Source organism: Camelus ferus, chromosome 2, assembly GCF_009834535.1.
Source record: "Camelus ferus isolate YT-003-E chromosome 2, BCGSAC_Cfer_1.0, whole genome shotgun sequence".
Taxonomy (NCBI): Eukaryota; Metazoa; Chordata; class Mammalia; order Artiodactyla; family Camelidae; genus Camelus; species Camelus ferus.
The window spans coordinates 110847893-110866536 of NC_045697.1; the positions used below are offsets into that span (position 1 = coordinate 110847893).

The window sequence follows — 18644 nt, forward strand, 5'->3', positions numbered from 1 at the left end:
TTCCAATACTATGTTGAATAAAAACAATAAGTGTGGGCATCCTTGTCTTGTTCCGGATCTTAGAGAAAATGTTTTCAAATTTTCACCATTAAGTATGATGTTGGCTGCTGGTTTATCTTATATGGCTTTTATTATGTTGAGGTATAGTCTCTCTATACCCATTTTCTTGAGAGTTTTTTTTTTATCATAAATGGATATTTTGTCAAAAGCTTTTTTGCATCTATTGAGATGATTATATGGTTTTTATTCTTCAGCTTGTTAATGTGGTATAGCACAGAGATTGATATGCAGATATTGAACCATCCTTGTATTCCTGGTGGAAATCCTGCTTAAGCATGGTGCATGATCCCACTAATGTATTATTCAATTTGGTATGCTGGTATCTGTTAAGGATTTTTCATCTGTGTTCTTCAGTGATATTGGTCTTGTATTTTTCCCTTTTTTGTGTGTGATGATTTTGTCTGGTTTTGGTATCAGGGTGATGTTGGCCTTGTAGAATTAGTTCAGAAGTATTACTTCCTCTTCAATATTTTGGACTAGTTTGAGAAGGATAAATGTTACCTATTCTTTAAATATTTGATAGGTCTCACCTGTAAAGCTGTCTATTCCTGAATTTTTGCCTATTGGGAGATTTATATTACTAATTCAATTTCATTACTGGTAATTGGTGAGGTCAGGATCTTCCTCCTTTGCCATCTTGGTCACCTCCCTAGGTGCTTTTTATAAGATTATATTGTTAATTTTTGCTGTTAAATGATTATATGAATAAATATCAAAATTCTGTTATGCTATCCCAGCTTCACTTCCCATCTTGAGAATGGATAATTTTGTTTATAAGCTGAAAATATTTGACTGATTCAAAATAAGTTATATTATACAAAAGTTGAAATTTTATAAAGCACAAATGCAAGGAAGAAGACAGTGGATATTGGTATCTTGTCTGAAAGTCTAAACCACACTGTTTGGAATAATTCCCCACAAATGGTAGTAAAATGCACTCAGATGTTTCATATTACAATTATGCCTTATATATGTGAGACATGCTCAGGGCCTTACATGTTTTTTGGAATCACCCTACATTTACCTCTGCACCAGGTAGGTCTCATGGTATTGACTCAAATTATGTGATAAGTCTGAATTCAGGTCGAATACACTTGTGCAGAGTGAAAGGCAGGCTGGTTGAAGGCAAGACAATTAGAAAGCACACATCAAAAGAAATTTTGGAGATTAATAATATTTCACACTGTATAGGAGCCAGCCTTTCCATCATTTCCTAAGCTAAATTTCTCAACGTTATAAAAATAGCACTAAAAGACTAAAAGTTAAATATTCACTAGCAACTGTTAATTCCTAGGTATTTTATTCTTTTTAATTTATTTAATTGCAATTATTTAATTTGCAATGAAGGTAAAAAAAGCTTCAATTTATTCATAGACCATCATTTTTTTCTCTTTGATAAGCTGTTAACATTTTTTTCCTCATAAAACAGAAGGCATTACTTCATTTTAGGTTATATAGATTTTTACATGGCCATTGTTTTTCTTGTTTACCACCTTCTATGCTGGCTTTAACAAGTGGTCCTAAAGGTTTTCCTTCATATAAAATATTCTCACTAAAATAGAATTGTTGCTAAATAAAATTGCCAACCATTTTGATAATTGCTTTAAGTAAAAGTTATTTTTAATGTCACACATGGCTATAGTTTACTAAATCTAAGAAAATATGGAACAAATGTTTCTTAAAAAACTTTTACCCTTGTGAAGAATAATAATTAGATGCTTTTAGAGATTTTTTAATGTGTGAGAATAAAATTTCATTATTTGAGGCTATCAAAAATATAGTAATAGAAACCAAATAAAAGATACCAAGGTATTTAAAAATAAAATTGGACAGAATTTGTATCTGAGATTGTGATATACTAAAGTTAACCATAGATAGCAAAAATCCAGCCAATCCAGGCAAGGGACATTTGGGGACTTTGGAAATAGGATTGCTGTTTCACATATATTTATTTAAAATGTTCTTTTGTGCAGTTATGTTAAGTCATGATCTCCTCCATAAACTAGATTAATAGTCAAAATTGACTTTTAAAAATAATTTAATAAAATCATTAAGTGTGAGCAGTTTTTTCCGTGTAGTCAGTGAGGATTTTATAGGAGTTAGAACTTTGGCAAATAGAGAGCACAACCAAGATGAATGTAGGAGTTGACATAATGGTTAAAAATAAATTTACAAAACTAATAAAATGCCTGGAACAGTAATTAACAGTTATGAACAAAATAACAATGAAACTGTACTTGAATTTAACAACACACTTAAGCCAAAGTTGAATTACTATAAAAATAATATACAGTGAGCTGATATCTGACATAAGGTACAATAAAAATTAATGTTCCCATTGAAGTCCTAATTTAAGACAACACCTCTGTTGTACGCCTTTTAAATACTTCTTGTTTGTATCAAATGCAGCTCATTGTGGCCTAAAAAGATGTCAACCAGAATATCCACAATATTTATTAAAGTAGAACACTACACTTCTCCTACCACACCAGATAAAATAATTTAATGTATTTATTTTAACAAAAGGCCCATAGTTACTAACTCTAGACTATCTAGTAATTTTTTTTTTTAATTTCTAGTACTAACTGTGGTTCTTAAAGATAGCCACAGTTGATATTTGACTTGTCATGCTATTACTGAAAAGAACAATGCTTATCCTGAAAGTTTTACTGCAATGCATCTCTAAACTTGACTTCACCTGTAGAAGTTTCATCACAAAAATATATCTACTACTGATGTATGTCAAGATTGATTCTACTATCTTTTGTAGAACAAGCACAGATTTGTATATCAGACAATCTGGGTTCTAACATCTAACTTTGCACTGTGACCCTGCGAACATTATATACCTTCTTTGAACCTCAGTTCCTAAACAAAGTGAGAGCATGACCACAGTTCTCAAAGGGTGGCATAAAGTTTAAAGAGAGTTAGTGCATGTGCCTACTACTGGGCTGGATACAGTATAGTGGCTAGGGTTAACGCTTTTTTTCACCTCTCTTTCCCATTCCTAATATTTTGGCTAATTGGAGATTAGTGAAAAAAATGTAGAAGTTGTTACTGGAATAAATCAGCTCCACTAAAAAGCTCATTATATTGCAGGCAACGGTTATACATTTCCAAAGTAACATTCAATAAGATCGAAAAATTGCTTTTAAAAATGTATTTACATATTACAATTCATATGCAAGAAGAGCTTTTTCAAGGCAACAATGACAAAAAACAAATAAGCTAAATCTGTGTGTATAGTTTAATTTTGTAAAATGAAGACAAATTCTCAATTTTATTAGATTTTGAATGTTCATGGACAGGTAACAGAACCAAAGCTATTTCAATAGCAATCTATATCAACATCAAAAATATCAAAATAGAGTTTCTCTAAAGGAAGGAGCCTTTTTTTAGATGGGTTGATGATAATTAGAAGTTTCCATTATTTGTCCATGAAACATCCTAAGAAAGGTGCAAATTCAAATAAGATTCTAGTAGAACTTGGCACATAAACTTAAACTTTTCAATCACCCACTACTTTTCACTTTCTTGTAGCTTCACTCACTCAATCTCACATATACAGACATTAATATTTAAAAAAAAAAAAAAACCCTGGCTTTAAAGCAGAAAATTCATCTTCTACAGTAAAAGCAGGTCATCATATTTATATACAATGCTCTCAGTCACAGAAATGGATTTTCCTCATAGAGATGCTAATTAACATAGACTATTATGTTCAACTTTCAAAAAGTGTCTTTTAGGAGGATCTGCTCGATCACGTGACAGAATTCTAAGGCATTATAAGTAGTTGTTCCATAGGACAGGGGCTGCCCTTGCAATGATATCCTTTTGTTACATGTAACAAGTCTTGAGTCTTCAAGTGCTACCATCTAGACAGAGAGAGACGTTCATAGTCTACAGGTGGTTGGCTCAAAGGTCAAAAACTTTGTTTAAAAAATGTTTATAGAATAGCACCATAGAAAGTCTTTCAGAAACAAATCCTTTTTTTCCAACATTGCATTTTTTAAAAAACTGATTCCTAGGAAGAGAAAGAAAGATATCTTTCAATTCTTACAAGGGTTACTTTCGCTTCATTTCATTTCATTTAAAAAAAAAAAATACAACATTAACCATGACAACACCAACAGTAACAACTACAACAGATCAACAACAAAAGAAAGACAATAGCAGCAGTGGAACTTGAGTAGGAGCCATCCAGGCAGTCACTTGGAAGAATCCTGTTCACACCTGTCGGGAGTTTTCTCATCATGTTCACAAGACATCACAAGGCTTCTTGGATTTGGTGGGAAAAGGCAGCAGGGAAAAAGAACTGAGTTTACCTATCATCCGGGCATTTTCCAGCTCTTACGTAAATGACGTCTACAGTTAACTTCAATAATAGATACTACTGACATTTCAAACTTATCAAAATGTCAGTAAAATGAAATGGTCTCAAGATCTTTTTTATGTTGCAAGGAGGTTAGTTTAGCCTGCAAGTGAAAATAATGAAGCTGAAATATTCCAGTTTCCAAACATTGGGCACACCCACACTTAAAGTACAAGCCACCCTGAAATGACTCCCGTTGCACAGCACTTTAGATAGATCTGGTTTACGTTGTCTTCGAGATACCAAGCCAAAGCAATGATCGTAAGATACGAGGTGAGGGTTTTCCAGTTTATGACCTGCAGGGTCATTATATTTCTCCTATATATTAAAAAATTGTCAAAAAGAACACTCTTCAGGGTCACAGACCCTGAACAGAACTGTCTGAATTGTGAAGCATCTATGTTGAGCTGTGAATAAAGGCTGCGAAGTCTTCTTTGAAGCATGAGATGCTCGTTCACCAGATTTATTTATACTTATACTGTCAAGAATAAAGTTCAAATATCCTGGCAATGCTGATCAGGAAACTGGAAACTTCTCTTTTAGTTCATAGATAATTCTGGTCTTGCAGTTTCCTTCTGCTCAAACTTGTCATATAAAACATTTGTGCTAAAATCTTCATTTTAAAAAAGAAATACATCTTCTCTCCATTATGCACATCCCTTTAGGTTCTGATGGAGGTTTTCGTGTTAGTTTTTGGTATGCGTGGTATCTGGATATCTGATGCTTTTGTATCTTATGTGAAATCCTTTCTTGCTGATGGTGTCATCAGTGTGAAAATGAATTAAAACTGTTTCACCAATTGAATAGATCGCTTCTGGTGGCTGAAGACAAAAACAAACAAAGCAAATAAACAAAAGGAATAAATTACTTTTTCTTCCATGTAATTCATGTTTGGGAATTTTTTTTTTTTTGGTATATAATTTAATCCTCCCAACAACCTTGAAAAGCGGTTAAGAGTGACTTTATTTTACAGATGAGAAAAACCTGAGTTTCAGAGAACAGATGATATACTCAATGTCATAAGGCTGATCAGTGATATAGCTGGGCTTCCAACATACTTAAGTCAGTTTCCAAGTTCTGGAACTTGATGTTTTTTCCAAAATGTTAAGCCAAGTTCCTTTGATTTACAAGTACATAGTGTGAAATTCAGAGGGGATCAAGGGACATTAAATCTGTTTCAGAAGCTGCTCCAAGGAAGAGCCACTTTCAGAATACAAATCATCTATTCCTTCTTGTTTTAATAATCTATGTACCGAGAAGCATTTATATTCCATTTCAGTTGCTACTTGGACAGGAATCCCAACTTGAATATTATTCAAGTTCAGTATTATTTAAGCAATATATACTGGTAGACATTTCAAAAATAAGATTAATATCTTCAGGAAAAAACGTATTCAGAAGAACATCTGACCATAATCCAGTGAATCTTGGGGATAAAAAGCACTGAGAAAATCCTAAGCTTTTCTTTTTCTTATTTCTCATGGTGACACCCTCTGACATGTTTCTGGCACTCTGTCCTGTGCACAAGTGACACACTGCAATGCAACAACATTCAACAGTACTGGCTAAGTGGTGGACCCTGCCACTTATCAAACAGATTGTTGAGAGGGGAAGGCCAATTTGAATGGTGTGCATATGCTTTTTCTCCTTTAAGCTTTAATTTAGGAAGTTTACAAAATTGTCAAAGATGTATGTTTAGGTACATTGCTTTTAGATTATTAAATATTTAACTTTTTTGCACAATGAAAACATGAATTTAAAAAGATGTGGACAGTAATTAGAAAGTATAGCTACCAAATTCATCTGCCTTGTTTGATATTATCGAACAAATTCACTAGAGATGGAGAAATAAGGGAAGAAGAGGCATGTTATAATTTGTCAAGCCATTAATAATATGATGTAACTTTTTTTTTGGTAAAAGTACTGCTGATTTGTATATGTTATGCATATCAATCATCAATTGATAGGCATTTTTATCATGTCTATGGTATCCTGTACTGTATTTACCCCTGATCCACAGAATCGACCAAGCCCCACCTGCCGTTGAATTGAGACCGTCAAAGAGCTCAACATAGTCATAGCCACAGTCAGCTTCTTCTTCCACTTCAAAAATCTGGAAGGATAATTCGAGTCGAGAGCCCCGTTCTGACACTAACAGCCATTCACAGTCCGCTTGTCCCGGGTAGTTGTTATCACCAAACTGAGCGTGCGAGTACAGATCTCTGGGTTTTGATTCTGCTCTTAGTCTGCCACCACACTCTGCCAAGGAAAGGAAAATGAAATAAGAGCGCCACGAGCTTTATTTAACAGTTTATTCCAATTTCGCTTTCAATGTAGTCTAACCACTCTCTAAGTTTGGTGTTTATTTCCACCATTAGTCATTTTCCCCATATTGTAAGATTGAGATGGCAGAATGAATACATCACAGGCCCTAGAGAAACTGCGGAGTCGGGATCTCACCTCCCACACCTACCGGCTCGGTGACTTTCGATAAGTGACATCACTTCTCTGATCTGTAGGGTAAAGTGGTCAAGAGTAAAATGCAGATGATAATAACAGTACCAATCTTAATGGCTTTTGAGAATTTAAGTAAAACGTGACAATCACTTAAAACAGTTTCTGCCATATGTAACGCTCAATGAATTTTTTTTTTTATTGTTAGATCTCACATTGTTTTCAGTATTAAATTACTGTTTTCATGGGGAAAAGGTCAATGCCTTAATTTGAGTTTAATCTTAATAATTTAATTGAAGCATCCAGAGGAATAAGAGATAACTTAAAAGCAACAAAATATATAAAACTGCTATATGTGTATACATGTCATAGAGAACTCTCTACAAAGAATATACAGAACAGTTTTACTTTATTTAGAAATATTTATCTAACTTGGTTGGGAAAACATACACACATCATTAATTGTAGTTACCATTGTAGTTCCAGAACCTAGTCAGTTATATGTTGTGTTTTTAACAAACAAAAAATTTAAGTGCTCTTTTTACAGCTTGTTTCTCAGAGAGCTAATAATAAACATGCACTTTACCAGTTACTACTTTTGTCAGTAGAGGTAAATTATACCAAAGAAATAAATACACTTGCATGAAAATTTACATTTAGTGTAATTTAGAGAATAAAATTTTCAAAATTTTCTCAGGAACTGTGTGTGGTCTGAGACCCCAAATTTTACAACGACTAGAGATTAAATCAAAGTAAAGGGAATTTGCAATGCTCCCTCCAGTAAGTACACGTGCAAACATACATGGCTGGGGCGAGGGAGGAAAAGAGGGCTGTGAAGGGTGTCAGGAGAAGGTAAGAGTTTCCTTCTACCCTTATTTGCCAAAGACTGAGGTTTCTGGGAAGCAGGAGTTGCAGTACTAAAACCAGGAAAGTCCCCAGAAAACTGGGATGAGTTGAGAGGAAACAAAAACAAAACTCCAGTGTGGAAAGATTTGGATGGCTAAGCCACTGGTTATCAACACACAACTGTATCTGTGGCATGGTCATCTGTGGCCAGATAGCCCTTGGCAGCCCCCCGTGAGGATGCGTCAGGACAGCTAAAATTCTTAGTTGAGTTTTTTGATTTGTATATGGTATACCCACATTGTGGTTTGGTGATTTTAAATAACAAAATATTTCTGAATCCCAAGGATGGAATCCAGTCCAGCTGTGTCTGAATACACGTCAGCCCAACCAAAACTATGGTCATTGTCACAGACAACTGCACATTCAGAGACCTTTGTGTGGCTAACATATGAAAGGGCTTCCAACTAGGGTTTCAGTCATGAGAATGGCTTTCCTCACCATGTGACATGATGAATCTAAATGTCCCTTTGTCTTCCAGATGGTTAGGTGGGGTGTCTTGCACAATCTATTGATATAGCTACTACTATTTCAGATGTAAACATGTGACAAAACACACGTGCTTAGAACCACTATGGGAAGCTGGAAATCTGATCAGTCTTGGGAATCATCTCATGAGTCCCACAGACTGGAAGCCAAGCATCCTTCCTTTCCCACCATGGTACCTCTCTGCCCTTTCCCTGTGATGCAACTCCACAGCCAAATGGCTTGGATACACAAATCTGAGCTCTGCTCTTCATTAGCTGTGGGACTTTGTCCCCGGCTTCATTCCTAAAGTGGAGATCATACATAGTACCTACATCATAGGGTCTAGGTGAAGAGTGATGGGCTAAAATATGTACAGTTCTTGAAGGACACCTGGCCCACAGGAAAAGCCATCCAAGTGTACACTGCCATCATCATTGATATTTTTTTCTAGTGAGGACATTTAAATGCCATCATCTACACTTTTAGGCATCCACTCAGGTATGAAAAGAAAAGCCAGAAAAATTGAAAAACAATTTCAAGCACTATTAATCTGTTTTTCAGAAAGGAGGGATTATATTTTGGAAGGCTAGTAAAATATTTTGGGAAAATATTTCTGAAGTCAATAGGTGAATGTATAAACCAGTGTAATCTCATTTACAGATACTAAAAAAAAAATCTATTTATTCTCAAAGTTTGATATAATTGAGTGATTTTTTTTTATTTTCAAGTTAAAAAAAAAATGTCAGCACTCTAGTTACTTTTATTTCACAACCCAGGAAGGGGTGGACTGTGAGATAGGACAGGCACTGGTTTCCGTGTGCCTGCTTCAAACAAAGCAGCAAAGCAAAGACCAAGATCCAGAAGAAACGATTCTGTTAGCCTCCGCTCAGAGCAGAAATCAGGAAGGAAATGAAGTATTTGAACAAAATGGGGAAGGAGATTTCACAAAGCCTGTGTGAATCTGAAAATGACAGTGAGGCATCATTATTTGATTTTACTGAAAACTTCTAGAAAATGACAATACTCAAAATAAATGATGTTAAAAATGACTAAAAATGTTTCAGAAAGGGCAGCCTTCATTTTAATTTGGAAATTAAATTTCCTGGTAAAATGTTAAATCTCTGAGAGTGCCAAATAAGTTTAGGCATTATAATTTAAGTTACATCAAAATAGTTTCTTTTTTTGGAACTTATTAATGTAATATTTGATTTTTAAATATCATTGACAAATAGGATGATACTTTATGCTGCAGAAAAAAATCCCACCATACATGGCATATTTTAAATTATTTTCTCTCCACATTTCCCTTCTTTTTCTGTTTTAGCACCATATCCTCTGAAAGAATATGCTATGTTTTTATTGAAAGAGCTGGGTTTTTCTTTTTGGTTGTTACTTGATTAAAATAAATTTGGCTTAGAATTTGGACCTACTTTTAGAGGAAAAAAGGACTCTTTCCAATAGTCTATTTTCCACGGATTTGGATAGTATTACTTGTGAAAAAATAGTCATAAAGCACTGTTAATATTTCTATTTACCTAATTTCAAAATTCATAGTATTAGAAGATTTTCTGGTGGATAAAATTTAAATTATATGCAGAAATATAAATTTACTCAATGTATATTGCAGGGCCCATCAATAACAGTTACATGTATTCTAGAAGGCAGTAAACATTGAATAAATGCTTTATACGTGTAGTGGAAATTGACATACGTGGTACTGGCTTGGCTGTCTTGTTGGTAGAAACTAACTAAAAAATCAGAAGTTCAGAAACTTCTGAGAATCAGAAGTTTAACTTACCATACTATAAGATGCCAACAGGAAGGATTCCTTCCATTTTTTAAATAAATTCCCACAAAATATCTACTTTTTTCCTATGAATTACAAATACTTCATAGCGCCTATTCAAAACAGGTACCAAGTAAATATTTGATGAAAAACTGTGGAATAAATAAACTGCTAAAGAGAAAGCTTTCAAAAGAAATAAACAGTAGGCAGTACAAAAGAATATTTCAGCATGTATGTCTCCTCAAAAGTAACAGTATAAAATGAATCTGCCCAGAAAATTCAAAGACAGCTGGTTAAGTGACGGCAAAAATTTACACATGAAGAAAACAAACAAGCAAACAGATAATGCCAAAAATTTTGACAAGAGCAGGTGGACAGGAGTTGGGAGGTCAGCACTCTAACTCCAACTGTTATTTTTTTTGCACTACTTTGGTTGTTATTTAAGTTTTAGTCTCAAAATCTTCATTTCTGAGATGACAGAATGGGATCAAACAACATCCAAGGCATATTCTGCCTACAAAATGTGACTGAGGCTGCTCACATGGGGATTTGAATGAATGTAAACTGAACAAATAAATAAAATGAGCCTAGTCGGTTGGGTACTTTGGACAAAGGATTTGTTTAAAACTTACATAAGGAGGCATTCAGTCTCTACATGTTGCTTAAATAACAGAGATCCGGTTTTGTATTGGTTTTCTTCCTAATCTAAAGTTTATGTTAAGAGAAAATATACCATAGTGGAAAGTACACGAACTCCGGAGACAGTCAGAATTAGGGTAAAATTCAAGCTTTGATATAATTTTAGAAATCTTTGCCAATTAATTAAGCCTTCAGATTTTTAATTTCTTTATTCTGAAGATGAAGATAGTTCCTACATCATATGGCTCTTTCGAGGACTCAGTATGTGTAGTTTATGTTAAGTAAATGTATGTGCCTGAAATGTGAATATATACCATTGGATTGGATTGGACATGGTCTCTAGGATAATATAATTAGAGCCTACCAATGGATTCTTAATGGTAATACAAACACTGTAAATAGGGTCCAGAGCAGAGGCTGTGCAAATTAAAGAGTCATGGAGTTTTATAGTTGTAAGATAAGATAACAGTTTTATAGCTGTAAGGAAATATATAGCTTGAGATTTAAGGTAAAGGTAAAGATAAAAAGAGAAACTGTAAAACTAAGTTTTTATTAAACTAAGAAAAATTTATAGGTAAGTAATTTAAAAATACTCTATCAGCTTTCACTATCAGCTTTCTAGAGTTCTGATAGCCTATTTTCACACTCCGTTCTTGGAATCTGTGACAGCCAGGATTATTTTAAAAATTATGCCATTAACTCTGTGCTGTCAGAAAAATATTGATGAAATAATGGGATTCCAATTTTTCCATTCCTTCAACACATGACACATTATCAAAAAAAAAAAAATTTCAAGAGTAAATATCAAACGTATGAAAAAATCTTTCAACAGTATAAAATTTTTTTAATCCAAGAAAGATTTTTCTCAAATCAAAATAATTATATTAATCATGAGAAGTAATTATTTTTGTATTACTGAGGAGTCCAATTAATACTAGCATGGATCAGACCAATATCCGGACAATATCCACTTTCTTACAAATAGACTTCAATATAAATCTAATGCTCATAATAAAATATACTAGAGTGGCAAATGATACTGGACTATGGAATAAATTAAAGTTCTGATTCTAAAACAAAATGAAAGTCAAAGAAAAAACAATAATTAGAAAACCATGACAAAAATGACTACACTAAAATTTCTCTGTGGATGAATTTGTAGACTACCATGCTTTGTTTTACAACAAGATAGATTTCTCCTGGTGTCTCAGTAGTTTATGCACTGGAAATGCCACTAGGTGTCACTATAAGATAAATGATTTCAGTGAATACCTACAATTAACTGATTTCTTTTTTAACTAAAAGAAAAAAAAGGACATTTACTAAACATTTATGGAATATATTATTAGATTGGCTTCAAATTATTAAAATATTAGTATACACGTTTGTCTAAAATTTTCCATATTTTTCTAAATTATATTTTATTTCTTAAAGACTTCCATTACAGCTGGAATCTATAAGCATCAAATTAGGGATTAGGATTAGGGAAAATATTGTGTTGCATATTAAATAAAAGGAAAAACAATGAGGCTCTGTAAAACAGAGAGATAAATCCCAAATTTGATTTACAAAAATATATTAATGCAAAATTTAGCTAACCAGGTCAGATTACAAACAAAATTTTGAAGACTAAGCCACAGATTTCTATCTGCTAAAAATAACCTATAAATCAAACCACTAAAGTTAACATGGAATACATTATACAAATATTTAGAGGTAGTTCTGCTTGATCATAATAGCACATTGAACGTGAACCAGATCAAACTTGCATTTTTTTCTAAATGTTCAGCAACTACAAAGATATTTAGGTAGGATGCTATGTGATTCTCAAATATTTCACACCGTGCTTCAGTGAGATTTCTTCTGATTCATTTATAATCCTGTTATAGGATCCCCTGCACGCACCAGAAGAGAAGGCTGGATCTTCTTAGAAAAGAGCAGCACCCCTGATTTACTGACCTGTAGAATGTGTGGCTTGAAAGCCTTTTCTCTGAACTGATGCATCAGAAACAAACCGAACAAACATTTTATTTCCAGTAGCCACAAGGGGCTCTGGTATCTTGTTGCCACATAATCGTCCAAGAATTGGTGATTCTTCCGTTTCTCCATCAAATACTTCCAAGTGATCATAAGCACATTCTTGATGCTGCTCAATCTCAAACTCACTAAAGGCCTATTTTAAAAGAAAGGAAAAAAAAACTCAAAAAACCACATACCACTGAAAATAGGTTCTCTTCTTTGGAGCAGAAACACGGAGCAAAAAACATGTTCAGGCCATGCAAATGATTTAATCCTGTAGTACATTACTGAAAGGGGTGTGAAATCAATAGACTATAAATACAATGAGGAAAACAATGTACTAACAATGTAAAACCGTGAAATTCTACTATTTGACTATTGCAACTAATTCTACTATTGCCATTGAATCTACTCCAGAATTTAGACCAATTATAATAAGAAACTGATATTTTATTCAGAATGTAGTCTTCATGCATCAGGAAAATTTAAACAATTATATTAAAAGATGATTCCTTCTGGTTTTGATGATCATAAACTATTGAACATCATCCTACTTTTGAGCATTTAAACTAAGAAGAAAATCCCATAAAGTAATTTAAAAAGTAATTATTTTCACAAAAAAATAAATGTAGTAAATCTTAATAGAATGCCTAAAACAAAGGGATTTCTCATTATGTATTTATTTATTTAGATCTTAAAGCTCATATTATTAGAAAACACTAATATGACTTTAGGTTAGATTATTTTTAATTAACTTTTCAGAGAGATAGTACACATGTTAATATTTGGAGTCTTGCAAAATTTAATATGTTTTTTCTGTGTAGGTGTTTTAGCAAATTCTTAAAATAAAAATTTATTAAATGTAAAACATTAAATACAACAACAGAAAGTTTAATTGTGATGGACTGAAAATAACTATTACCCAAACTATTAATAATTCCAGAGATTCCAGATAATTTGCCAATTGCTAATTAAGGCTTTTTCCTTTCCTCAGAAAAACCATCATACATTCAAGAAATAGACCACTGAGTCTTACTGAGTCTACAGAGCAAAGCTAAAAAAAATAAAGGAACTAAATTTGTGGAAATATAAAATATGCTTGAAAATGTATTAATTTTGCTACAATCACTGCAGCATAAAATATTTGCAGATACACTTTTTACATACAAGTTTTCTTTAACACAGTTTTGTGAAGTGATCTTAATTCTCAATTTAAGACATACATTTTGTATTTTTGTAAGAAAAAAAGTGACTAAGAATGGTTCTCCCTCAGTGCTGGCCACAATTATCGATTCCGTACCACACCACCACTGGCTCTCACTTTTGACTTTGGAGGAGTAAGGGACAAAATGAAGAAAGCAATTTATATTAATTAGGGAACTGGAAAAAGGAGTGAAAAGACAAAAGAAAAGGAAGAAAGCTGATCTCTCATGTCTCATTCCACTGGGCCCTACTTAAAAGTATAAATTAAAATGCTATAACCAATAAGCATTAGAGAATCATCATTTATTATAATTATTATGAGTGAAAAGGAATATTCACTTCATTCAACCAAAGACACTGGATAGTGCAAAAAAGATTAAACACAGCACAAAAGAATCTCACTGGAAACAAACTAGAGCAGAAAAATACAGTGAGCAGGGAAACTTCAGCAGAGTTTATTTAATCTGAAGCACGGCATTCAAAGTACATCATCACTTAAGGTTTGTCACTAGATTAATCTCTGTAATCTAGTAGCAGAAAGTGAAGCAAAGTAGACATGCAGGGCCTGGAATATAGAAGACCCTGAATGGATGGCTGGCTGGATATCTGAATAAGTCTGTCCATCCATCTACCTACCTACCTAAGCCCTGTTTATGGCCAATCCCATGGATGGGAACACTGTGGATACGGCAAACCGAAACTTCTGGTTTTCTGCCTTTCAGGAGATGCTAACTCAGTCAGCTTTTATTATCTTTGTGTACACATAAACAGTCTTAATATTCATTTATAACTATTAAGAAACTAAGAAGAGAAAACTGGCTTAACTGCACCCAGAGTTTTTAAAATTAAACATGAAACCAAACTTCTGAATAATAAGGTAATTATTGTTTAAAGAGAAAAATAATAATATCTGAAAACCACTGCAAGTCGAATAATTGTCTCTTTCGAATGCGCCTTAGAGTCATTCATCTATAAATATAAAGAGCAGAGAAATCTATTGTGTAGAAGAGAAATTTTAAGAATGATGAGGGTGATGGAATTCTAAACCGTATCCTTTAAGTAAAAGCTGAAACTGGGATCAGAATTTCAGACCACACATGTTCAGTCCACTGAAAACTAAGTGAATGAGCTAACTAAGCGGCTACTTCATTCTCTAATGAAGTGCAGGGTGTCTGGAGTACATCTTAACTTCTGTTTTACAGAACAGAGCGACACCGCACAAAGTGGCATTGAACTGGTGGGTTGAGGGCATGCTGACACCTGGTCTGGAACCAGCTGGCTCCAACATTTTATCAAATTACTAATGGAATCAGACTGATTCTCTAAGAGTCAGATTAGGCAAAGGTTTTGTAGCTGACACATTCTCAAGCAACGCAAATAACTCTCATTCGTTAAAGTTTTATGAATTTTCCTCTTGGAATTAGCAGAATTTTGTTAGATCAGCTGCGACAATTGGGTGGTCCTTTTGAAGTCAGTTTAACCCAAATGCTCCACCATATCCAAGCAAAATGTGACTAATTCACATGCTGAGATCTCATAAATCTGCCCTGTAATATCACATAGAGACACCTCCATACATAGTGACTTGGCCTTAACAAAAAATACTTCTAGGCCACAGAAAGGTATGATAGGAGTCCAAGGGAAAACAGACAATTTTTAAGGACAGTTTTCGGAGTTCCCAAAGATAAGTAAGATACACAGTTTATTACTTTATTCTATCACACATTCTGAGCTATGCCTATGTCTAAATTCCCAGCCACCAAGAACCAATGCCACAGAAATGTTCCTCCAGAAGACACTTACATTCCTAAAAAAGATTCCTCAAAAGTCCTTCAACGTTACAGTGGAGACAGAACAGAAAAGCTGATGTGTGGAGCTGTAAGGAACCTGATTTCGGCCCTCTTTGGGGGAGACTTTTAAATATTTTTCCCATGCCTTTACACTAAGACTTTACAGACATTCTGATATTCAAATATTTAAACCTTATTCACTCCATGATTATATTTCTATGATCTTAAGGTTAATAATCTAGGTTTTAGAGAAACCATAAAGAGTGAATAATTGTACTTTTAAGCTCTAGGGAGAGTAACTATGTTTCTCCAACACCCAAGCAAGCTCACCTACCTACCTGGCCACCAGCCAGGCTTCCCTGTGAGGCCCCCTCCGATGAACAATGGTAGGGGTTCTAAAGGCACTGCCTAGACACCAAGGTCTTAACCTGCACAGTCACCACACACATTCACAAAGGACAAGATAATAAAACCGTAACACTTAATGCAAAAAATAAAATATAGCCAGGCTGACCATGTAAACTTAAAAGAATTAAAAAGATTGATACAATGTGAGCAATTTTGAGAGGACATCCAGAGGGTCCCTCATTCCAGCCATCCTTTGCCTTTTCCTGCCTTCAGTAAGAACTATCATTTGGTTTCCCACAAGATATTGGAAGGATTAGAGGCCCCTGGAAAAAATGGCTACATTTTTTAGAATACAAAGCCCAGTCCTCTGATTCAAAAGAGCTCTTCTTTTCCATGAATCTTCTATAACTGCAATCCAATATACATTTAATAGATTTGTGGTGGAGAATTATATAACACTTGTGGGTGTTTTTGGTTTCTAAATATCCCATATATGAAGCTATAAATTGCAACTATGTAACTTAGCAGAACTTTAGGATATGATAAATCAAAAATGACATAAACATATTAGCTTATTGCTGTGTATTCCTGCCTAGAATTTTATTTGCTTTGTTTTGTTTTTAACGAAGAGTAACTCAGAATATGAAAAAAGTACCAAAAACTTAATGATCAGCTGAGTCTCTCAGAACCAAGATGAGATGAAGCCAGCAATGATAAACCCTTTTCTTCATTCATTCAGAACTTTATCTCCTTTCTAGTAGGAAGACTTTTTCCAAGTATCTTTAGACCATGGTTTCTTTTACTTTAAAGCTATTGTCGTGCAGTCAGCATCCCATGATTAAACACACATACACACACAAAACATGGCAAATATACTAGTTTCCTATTGCTGTTCCAGCAAATTACCACACACTTAGTGGCTCAATGCAGCCCACGTTTATTGTCCTAGAGCTGTGGAAGTCAGTGGTCTAAAATGGGTGAAGTAGCACTGTGTTACTTGTAGAGGTCCTAGGTGCGAATCTGTTTCCTTGCATTTTTCCAGCATCTAAAGGCTGCCCTCATTCCCTGGCTCAGGTCTCTTTCCTCCATCTTCAACTGTGGCTTTGAACCAACCATAACAGCTCTCTGAGCCTCTGCCTCCCTCTTGTAAGGACTCTTATGATTACTTCAAGCCTACCCAGATATTACAGGATAATTTTTGCATTTCAAGACCCTTAACTTAACCACAGCTCCTTTTGCCATGTAAAGTAATATATGCACAGGTTCTGGGGATCAGGGCATGGTCATCTTTGGGGGATGGGGAGCATTATTCTGCCTACCGTAGAAGGTAAGGTCAAATATCTTTATTCTCTGTGATTTTCTGGGGAAATGAGGACAAACATTTATTACTACATAATTTTAAACTCTTTTACTTCTGACTTTCTTAGCTCGGGTCAACAAACTAAGTCCCACAGGAGACATCTGGGCTGAAGACTGTTTTTTGTAATTAAACTTTTACCAGAACACAATCATGTCCATTCATTTGTTATTGTCTATAGTTGCTTTGACACTAAAATGGCAGACTGTTGCAATGCAGACCAAATAGTCTACAAAGTTCATAATATTTACTATCTGGCCCTTTAAATAAAAAGTTTTCTGATCACTAACCATTAGTCACATTTGTTAGGATTCAATTTCAAAGGGATTGGCCAAAATGGTTGAGTAGAAAGACCCTAAGCTCACTTCCTCTCACAAGCACACCAAATTATAACTGTTTGCACATCAACCATCATTGAAAAAGACTGGTGTCTACCAGAAAAGATCTTCTACAACTAAAGACTTAAAGAAGGAACCACAACGAGACAGCTAGGAGGGCCAGACTTGCTAAGATCCAGCTCTGTCCGCCAGTGAGAAGAACCAGCCTCACAATCCCCTAGGCTCTGGCCCTGCCCTCCAGGAAGCCTGGGCTAGCCTCTGGACTGGCCTCACCCACCAGAGGGCAGACACCAGTTGCAAGAAAACCAAAACCCTATAGCCTGCAGACCTAACCTGCCCACAGCAGGCCAGATCCTGCCCTGGGACCAGCTGGGCCCTGCTCTGCCCACTAGCAGGCTTCAGGGCACCCTAGACCCTGTATCTACTTGTGTCAGGGACTGCCCTCCCTGGCCCAGCAATCTGAAACCAGCTCTGGGACTCCTGGGCCCTGTAACCAGACTCCAGGACCTGGTTCTGCCTACCAGTAGTTCAGCAATAACATCAGGACCTGGCTTCACCCACCAGTGGGCAGGCAACAGCCTCGGAATCTTATGGATGCTCAGTGAGCCAGCATTAGCTCCAGGCCTCCTGAGGTTCTGTAGTTAGCCACCTCATGACTAGACCCCACCAACAAGCAACTGACAGCCTCCACACAAGGGAGAGCTGGGTGACCAACCAGATCAGGGCCAACCGAGCCTACCAGACTACCCAAGGAGCCTGTCACAGCAGAAGGTCCCATGCAGTCCTAATAGTGAGAACCCCCTGGAGCATATGACTTGGGTGATGAGAAGGCAGTGCACTGCTGGGATGCACAGGACATCTCCTACAAAAGGCCACTTTCCCAAGACTGGGAAATACAACCAATCTA

General features: G+C 35.1%; 1 protein-coding gene across 1 annotated transcript in view; it reads right to left on the minus strand.

Moving 5' to 3' along the window:
- Positions 1 to 1182: 1182 nt before the first annotated feature.
- TLL1 (tolloid like 1) overlaps positions 1183 to 18644 on the minus strand; it is a 184185-nt gene continuing 166723 nt past the window's right edge. Inside the window, 4 exon segments of the mRNA XM_032465439.1 lie at positions 1183 to 5253; positions 6440 to 6469; positions 6471 to 6691; positions 12642 to 12855. Of these exon segments, the coding sequence (XP_032321330.1) occupies positions 5119 to 5253; positions 6440 to 6469; positions 6471 to 6691; positions 12642 to 12855 (600 nt within the window). The 3' untranslated portion in view covers positions 1183 to 5118.